This window comes from Fragaria vesca, linkage group LG2 (genome assembly GCF_000184155.1).
Source record: "Fragaria vesca subsp. vesca linkage group LG2, FraVesHawaii_1.0, whole genome shotgun sequence".
Lineage (NCBI taxonomy): Eukaryota > Viridiplantae > Streptophyta > Magnoliopsida > Rosales > Rosaceae > Fragaria > Fragaria vesca.
The window spans coordinates 29,489,076-29,498,602 of NC_020492.1; the positions used below are offsets into that span (position 1 = coordinate 29,489,076).

General features: G+C 34.1%; 1 protein-coding gene across 1 annotated transcript in view; it reads right to left on the reverse strand.

The window, feature by feature from the left end:
* The window catches only part of LOC101290834 (protein phosphatase 1 regulatory subunit SDS22-like), a 6,310-nt gene extending 1,720 nt beyond the window's left edge, over window positions 1–4,590 (reverse strand). The window contains 5 exon segments of the mRNA XM_004291646.1: window positions 639–726; window positions 2,201–2,282; window positions 4,115–4,207; window positions 4,282–4,353; window positions 4,431–4,590. Of these exon segments, the coding sequence (XP_004291694.1) occupies window positions 639–726; window positions 2,201–2,282; window positions 4,115–4,207; window positions 4,282–4,353; window positions 4,431–4,529 (434 nt within the window). The 5' untranslated portion in view covers window positions 4,530–4,590.
* Between the last annotated feature and the right edge of the window lie 4,937 nt (window positions 4,591–9,527).

The following is a 9,527-nucleotide window of genomic DNA, read 5'->3' on the forward strand; positions in this document are numbered from 1 at the left end:
AAAAAAAAAAAAAAAATACAAGATTCAAGAGGTAAATAGCAACTGATGTTTCCCAAATCAAAACTCTATGTATCAATGCTAAAACATATGATGAAACTGCAATATACTGTCCTTTTTTCATGTGATTCATGTCAATATATATTCTTGACATTGCCAGAATCTTACCCTCAAATGGAATTAAAGGTAAATAAACAAACAAACAAATATGCTTCTCGGTACCCCAACAAATTAGACTGTCGGCCGCCAGGTAAAGCCAAGCTCCTGCCTCCCTCATGTGGCCCTACATAAAACTAGGAAGGAGGTCTTTGAAAGGATCCCTTGACTACAAGTTTTTAGGTGGACAAAATTTTACTGTTGGTCACTATGGATTGGCACCAGTATAACTACTTGAAGACCTTTTGTATCTTTTAGGATGTCAAAGGGGATAAGCCTGGAAGACTTCCAAGCCAATCACACCAACTTCTCCTATATAGTTGATACTATTAGAGAATATTTAGAAGAAGAATTGAGGATCCACTAACTAACTAACAATCTCAACTAAATTAATAAATAAAAACAAAGAAACAATGTAGTACATCAAAAACAGAGGAAAACTACAAGTGGGATCATAATTGAAACTACAAGTCCATTAATGTAACTCATGAACTTAATTAGGCTTAGAAATCATACCAAGAGTGTTCAACTCTTTCATCTGTTCAAGTCTGCAAATTGAAGCAATCTCATTGTCTAAAAACCAAGAAATCAAAACAAGTTAGTAGCAGTTCGGAAAATACAAGCAGAAATAGAAATAGAGAAATATGACAGAGCTAATGCAAATGGATAGGCACATAATTAAAATTAGCGAGTTAGTAGTATCGCACCATAAAGAAGAAAGAATTTTCCAAGCGCAGTGAAACGAACAAGAAAACAGCAAGGTTCCAAACCCTAAGGGCATGAGCCACTAGTGTCTCCATAACCTACCGAGTAATAGTAATCTCAAGGCAAAATAACTTGTCAGATGCTCCATGCTAATTAGAGTTGACGCAACATAACTTCAATAATTGCCCATGGATTTTTTGGGCCGTGTCTTTTGAAGAGGATATGATACTCCTCTGTAGTGGGAATTCTAAAATATATCTGAAAACCTAAGTTGCTTACAGTTTAAGAGATGATTAGTTATGCACACACTCTTAAATCAATCATAAGTTCAATGCTTTTGTATTTTTCATCAATATAAGTCACCATGTCAACAGAAACGAAAAATAAGTGTGGTGACTCTCAGAACATATTACCATGTCAGCATGCTGAGGTGGTTAGTTTTGTTAGACAACAACCGGCCCAAAAGCATAAGCTATTCGGAAATGGTATAGAAATGTACAGCAACATAACTATCCACCCTCACATGCTGAGCTAACACAATGCATACAGACAGTTTCGGGCACTGGAGGACCTGAATTATGGACCTCCTGCGAAAAATGCTTTGATACCATGTTTGATGACCATTGGTTCTGAAGCTCAAGGTATCAGTACCAGAGAATAACCCAACAGTGTATACCAAGCTGACTAATAAGTCTATTTACGTGTATTTAGTGATAAATTCCGCAATCAAACGTATTGTACATTAATGCATATTGTGTACTTGGAACCACAATAGTTCAACATGGGTTACTATGTGGTTAGACACACCTCAGCAATCATCGTGCAAAAGGGTCTCAATGGTCAATAGCTAGAAATACAATATACAAATAGCACGAGGAAATCAGAAGCTGACGTTGACACCTCATTGCTTACATTGCAAGGTCCTCATTGTATATGTCAGCTTCAGAATGGGCCTATATGTACATGCATTTTCTAGCTAACAATATTTGTTCTACAACTGACTTGGCGAATCTAATTTTAGTAAACCTTGTTGTGGAAAATGGTCAGTTACTAAAATTTGACCGTATACGTCCATGCCTAGTATTCTCATTATATTTGAGTTAAACTCGGCAAAACTGTTTACAACAGAAAATATTATATTGGTGTGGAAAGTACTTGACAAACTATGATCAGAGACCTCTAATGTGCCTTACTATTCTAATATGATTTAGGTATTCCCTTAGAAGATCCCCCTCTTACTGTTTCACTAATACTACGAGTTTCATAATGTGTGTGTTTATCCGTTATAATTGTTGCCTACTCATTCCTGTATTATTCTCAAGATTTTCAAATAAAAACTCACCATTTAAAATTAATGCGCGCAAACTCACAATTGACTTGACCTCATCCATCACTGTGAGCTTATTCTTGCCTGCATTTAACACCTGATTCAAAGATGAAACAAAGTGACTGTAGATGGCAATATGGATTTAATGTTTACAGAAATTAAATAAGGGACAAAGAAACGCAAGCAAACATATGGCCAACGATAAAATATACAAGTTCAGGTGCAGGTTAAGAGCTGTCTAAGACAGTGTTTCAAGGAAGTAGACAAATAAAAAGGTAAGAAGCCCTTAGGGGCCACCTTATACTGCTCCCAAAAATGGAAGTTTTGCAGATGCTGAGAGTTGCTTATTGTTTGGTTTTCTTTTTTCGGTTTGACAGTTTTTTTTTTTGTTAATATTTTTTCTTTTTCGGAAGATTTGATGATTTTATCTGAAAAGAAGAGAACAATTCAAAAAGATGACAACATCCGGAACACAAAAGAAACCAATACTCGATTCACAACCGCTAACAGATATATAAGAACAGCAGGAGCCATAGCCGCTAATGCAAAGCAGTAAAGCACAGATCCCAGGACATGGAAAAAGCACTCAATACTATAATGTTCCTCAATAGACTCCAGCTCCCCATTTGTTCCCTAGACAGGGAAATCAAGCCTGGGAAACTCAATATCCTGTTCCAGATCAAAACAGTAATTTCTAAACATACCATCTACTAATATGATTGTAATCACAAATTTCATTATTCAATACAACTTCGCATGTCTATCCTTACACGTCCTTAAATATCTGCCATTCTTTAGAATCTGTTTGGCAATGCTTTTAGTTTCCACAAGAGAAGATTTAATAAAAGAAGTGATTTTTATTGCATTTGACAGAAGTGAAACATACTTTCCCTTTATAGCACTTGTAGTGCTTCTTGGAGAAGTACCTATCAGGTGCGTTCTCAGGAGGCGCTTCCAAGTAAATATGAAAAAAGCACTTGGTGTTTGATAAGAAGTTTTATTTGCCTCTGAAAACGGCACTTCTGAGAAAGTTTCCTATGGAAGCACTACAGAAAAAACCCTTACTGTCAACTGATCCTTCTCATAAACCAGGAGGAATATAGATGACTGTGGATCTTGAGTATATATGAAACTTTTGACAAGTACACGAAGTAGGTCGGTGGGTTGAAGCACAATTCATTTCGAGCCACATTTGAAGGATTTTTTTTGTTATAATCTAATCTACTTGTAAGACTCAGACCCATATAGAACATCAAATCATTTAAATTGAGGAACGGAAGATGTTGAAAACTTGAAATAGTTCCACACGTTTGATTTACTGCACTTCACCAAACTAACCTTGACGGTGTACATGCTAAATACATGGTTGTAAATTTTTAACGCTGCAACATGTTTACAGTCACAAGAATTAGATCACACACACACAGACTATCAAAGCCACAAATATGGCTCCGAGAGACTGATTTGATGCATTATTTTAACCTTATAGATTCTTTACACCGTTCTTTAACTATAATACCCATACAACTTTTGTATCAAACACACTTTTTCATCTTAGGGGTTCTTCCACATGTAAGCCATAACAAGATATACTTTTGAATTAAAGACCCATGTGAACTAGGGCCCTGGATACTCACTCTTACACTGCAAAATGGCACGTACCATACATACAACAATTTAGTATACTTAATAGTCTAACATTGCTATTTCTAACAAATGGCAGCACACGCAAAATCAAAACCATAGCGTATAGCTCTCTACCATATAAGCACAAAGATACATGTTTAAAATTTCATAAACTCGCAATTGGGTGAGCAATGTAAACTATTCCATGCTATACAATCCACTACTTCTAATAATATCTACTTGTTACTACGAAAAAAAAAAAAAAAAAAAACAAACTAGGAAGAGGAAATGTATAGTGCTTACAGTGAGCTTAGAAAGTCCTTCAATTCCCTTGAGGCTTTGCAGCTTGTTCTGCGAAACGCATAGCCACTTCAAATTGACGCATGACTTCAACCCCTGAATCACACAACAACAAATTTTAGCACAAATCAGAAAACAGAAACAAATCACACAACGAGCGAGTTAGTTACCTCGAGCGAAGTGAGGGTGTTGGAGCTGAGATCGAGCCTCTCCAAGTTCTTGAGCTCGCCCAAGCACGAGACCTAGCCAATTGTACCAGAAGTACATATATCAGAACGGAGAGAGATTCGTGAAGGAGAGAGAAGACGAGGAGTCGTACATCGGAGAGAGCACGGTGAGTGAGGACGAGAGAAGAAATGGAGTTGGGGTCGCGAGTGTTGTTGTCCTTGAGCACCTGATCCAAGCTCAACCGATTCATCCTTGCTCACCCTCTCTGCCTCTGCTTTTGGTGGCGGCAAATATTTTGAGCATCAGGGTCGGCGGGTTTTAGGGTTGGAAATTGGTAAATTAACATTATTAGATTTATATGTATCACATTCCCACCGAGGGTGGGTTCGGTTTTGTTTGGTTCGGTTTTCATTTAAAATCGGAAATCAATTTGAATAAAAATTTGGTTTGATTTAGTTTGATATTTTTTGAGATATTGAACCAGAAATTAAACAAAACCGTGGTCCGGTTCAGTTTTGATTTTTCTTCTTCTTTTTTAAAAATGTTTTTTCTTAAAAGTTGTATGATTTTAGCGTAGTAAAAAATTATCGTACTTTAGGTTTTTTTTTTCTTCTATTACTTGTTTTTATAAGCACATATAATATATCAATAAAATTTATAACAATGATTCTCTAACAAACCAACAATTTATAAATCAAATAGATATTTTGAAAGTTTAATACTCAATAATATCGAAAGTATTGGGAATTGACCACACTAGCACACCATGAAACCATAATTTTAAAACTTCTAAAGTCATCTTGAACACAAAATATAGACTCCATAGTTTAAAGTCCATCCAAATAGATTCCGAATTTTAAAGTTTAAAAATCATAAATTAAAGAAGAAAAAATAAATTAAATATTAGAGTCCATCATCTAAAGCTCGCAAGAATGAGGTCTTCAATTTTAGAGGTAACATATCACTCTCTATACTTCGCATACACGACACCTAAAACATTTATATATGTACATAAAACGAAAATAAAAAGCAAAATATTAGAAAAGATAAACATATAATTATATAGAACATAAAACTTAAAATCATATTTTTCAAATCAAATATTTAATAATAAAATAAAGACAAAAAACGACGTCGTTTTAGATGGATTCGGTTTTTTGGTTCGATTTTTCAAGGGCCGAAACCAAAAGCCAAACCAAACTAATTAGGTTCGGTTTGGTTTTTCTTAATTTGGTTTGGTTTTTCCCGTTTCAGTTTGGTTTTCGGCTTGGTTTTTTCGGTTTCAAAATTTCACCCATAATTCCCACCTATCACCTATTTTTCTTACAGACCATAATTTTTTCATATTTTTTTTTAGAGCTGTGTGCTTTAGCTCTGTAGACTAGAATCTTGTGAGTTAAAGTTGTATGATGGATGAAATTAACAGCCTTTGTGAACTGGTTCCATATCAAAATTGAAAATGCATTGAATTTCATTGATTAAATCATTCCATTAAATCGATCATCAAATGGCTTGTGAAATATAAGTTGGTGCAGCTCCTTGTTAGTTTTGGGTGGTCTCAGTATATAACTAGATTTATATCAAGGCATATATATTCGTCTTCACATCTGGATTATTGGCTTATTGCTCTATTACTATTGGCCAATCTCGAGGTCTTATTTTGCATATGGGCATCTTCTTTTTCATCTTCATTGTATTTCTCTTTAACAATTGCATTTCTCAGAAAAAAGATATAGTACGTTTTGATTTCGTTAGCTGTAATCTCACAAAGAGCTCAAGAATTTCCTACGTCTTTTCTCTTCAATTATTTCACTTGGAAGAGGTATTTTTCGGTGCCTATTGGAACTCCAAAATTCAAATACTTTTTCATATTGTTTGTGTTGTAAGATTTTCATACAGAAAAGTTTTAGTATGTAATTCTGGTTATTTTATTTTTGGTTAATGCTTGCAGGGTTTTATCTTTGAGTTTTGTGTTTTTAAGTTGTGTATTGCTTATATGCCTAGGATTATGCATGTTATTTATGTGTTCCGTGTTAAATTGGTGCTCATGTTGGTTAATTTGTTTAAAATCTGATTGGTGAAATGGTGGTTGTGCTTGTTATTCATAATTGGATAGATGAAATTGTGCTTTAATTTGGGACTATGTACAATTAAGGCCATTTGAATAAAGAATTGTACACAGAGTGCATATTGTCATGTATTTTGAAGTTCTAAGTCTGAGTTAGGATACAGCATGTTAACTTTAGGTTATAAGAACTATCCCTTAAGAAATTAGTTTGGTTTATGATGGTGATTCCTTTGTTTTCGCAGGTTGAAAAGCTTCTTAAGTTTTTGAGAGAGCCGTGACAAGAAGCGTCCCCTTCAACTCCTTAAAGAAGATAAAACAAGTACTTTTACTACTTAAAATGTATGTGTCATTCATATGATTAAACATTTGTGTCATTCATATGATTAAACCAGACTTGTGCATGGATATCGTCTATGAATATGTAGTTCTCATTGGGTGTTAACTGTGGTTGATCCGGACAACGAGATTGTCTATTACATGGATCTATTGAAAAGACGCACTGTTTCAGGACAATGGAAAGAAATTATGAACAAGTAAGTTGCTCACTGGAAGTTTTGATATTGTTATGTTTATTTAGGACATTGAGGCCCAAATCAAGGCTGACTTCGTATATATGTTAGTTATGGTGTCTAATGTTGGTGTGTTAATACATACTTATAGTGTCATATTAAATTTTAACTCTGACCACAACAAGAAATGACGCAGAAAGGTTAATTGGAAAAACATGGGAGTATATTTTCTATTTATTTTGCTTTTGATAATTATTAGTATGAAAATATACCTACGTTGTGGACTGATGGTGTGTGTGTCTACTTCTTCAAGGTATCCTAGAACAAGACGACATTGAATCATGCGGCTATTATGTGATGAGATACATAAGAGATATTGTCTTAAATAGAGAGATGTCATTTGCAAATAAGGTATCCAAAATCTTTTATTTTCAACTCCATTGTTTGCAAGTTCTCAAGTTTAATGTCAATCAAGTTCTAAAGTGACATGTTATTTTAAACTGTTACAGTAAAGTGACATGTTGTTTTAAACTATTACAGTGAGATTCTAGGACTAAGAAACCATATCCTTATGAGCAAGTCAAGATTGATGAGGTGCGTGAGGAGTTAGCTGGTACATGATTGATTAAGCTGTTTAAAGATCTGCTCAAGCTCTGAAGTGCAATATATATAGCTAGGTTGAAAATATGTTTTGGGTCGTTTGAATGTAATTAGATACATTGCAGGATGTATTTTGGTGTCAGAGTTTCTTAAATCTGTGCTCCTTCTTTTGTGGATACAATGGTAGTCTTTGGAGTTTCTTAAGTGATTTTTCTTTTGAAAATATAATATATATATTATTTAACCTAAATCCATATAGGTACTGTTCATATGGTCATTTTCGATTTATATACATTTCTTGTATCGATTGCACTGAATCAGACAACAAATGAAAAAAATAAAAAACGTGGTTTGAATTGGCTTCAATTTAGCAATTTTTGATTTGCAATGATAATATCAGAAGTCACTTTTCTATCATATGCAGCAAATGGTTTGGAAAGGCTATAAGCGTAAAAACGACTTGTGAGTCCATATTATAATATAGTTATAATAACAACCGTGGTATGACTAATGATCACACGACTGTTACACATAAAAAGCGTGATGTGAGTGTATGTCAGGGCATCTCCAACAACCCTACCCAAACTCATTTTTTGACTCACCTAAACCTATTACTATTTAAACTCATATTTGATATCCAACCATTTATCTAAACCCATACCCATACCCAAATTTTAATCATTTCATATAATTATTGAACAACAAATGAATTATATATAAATCATATATAATAATTTTATATAATATGCTGACCTAATTAAAATTAAAAACAATTTTTTTCCCTATTTTTCAAAGTGATTTCCGTTGAAAATGTGATCTTTTAATTATTAGCCGTCGAATTTAATCTATCAAATATTTAGAACCGTCAGATTAGAAATTCACTAATTATATATGAATTTATTCTATTTGGAAATGAATTAATCTAGACCTTCCATTTTAAACAAAACTAAATCTCAGCCATCCGTTATTCTGATCTGCACCCACTTATCTGACGCAACCAACGCGTGTACAGCGCGTCCCCACTTTCCAGCCCATTTTTTTGTCGTTTTCCACGTGTACGAATGAAACCCAAAAGCTGGCATGTTAAATCAATGCTTCCTCCTACCTTCACGTGCACTTGCAAGACGTGGGTCTCACGCCAAGAGATATGAGTTTCCTCCTTGGAGGTCGACTCACTTTAGGTCAATTGGGTAGAAGGAAACTCATATATGGGTATAGGTTTGATGGTTGGAGATTAAAAATAATGGGTTTTGACTATGGATGTGGGTTTGAAGCTCTTTGTTGGAGATGCCCTCACAAGACACAAAATCTGTTGATACGCTGTCGACATATGTTGACATCCCATGGTTGTCGACATATGTCGACATCTGTTGATAGCAATCAGACGATGTTTTTACAATACATCAGACAACGGTATGCGAGACAGTCAGACGTGGTTTTTTGCCGTTGTGTGATGCAGTTTCTGTGGTAGTGTTAACACATAATTTTGAAGATAAGATTGACTTTTACCATAATTAAGTAACCATTTTGTAGATAACATACATTTGTCTTATTAATTCCCTTACTCCCCCAACCAATCTTGATATTCGTCGAACCAAAATTGCTCAATCCAATTTCCCAAGGTGGTCGAGGACTCCACCTTTCTCTTAAGTCCAATAAAAATGAATGAATGAATCGAAAAGAGATAGAGACCAAAAACTATATATGTGTGTGTGGGTGAGAGTAACAGTTTTCCGTAGTTACCAGTATGATATAAACTCATTTGTAGAAAATTTTGATGCGCCTTAGGTTAAAGAAGTTATTGTATGCCGACTATACAATAAAACCTCTATAAATAAATAATGTTGGCCGGGGACCATGAAAAATTATTACTTTAGAGAGATTATTATATTATTAATAAATGAATAAATATTAATAGATAAATAATTTATTTATTTATCGATAAATGAATATTTATTACTTTATAGAGGTTTTTTTGTTTGTTAAAACTTTCCTTTATTTGTTTAGAGTTTCCTTAATTTTTCATTATACAAGAAAAAACGAATGATTATAGGGAAAATACCCATTTATA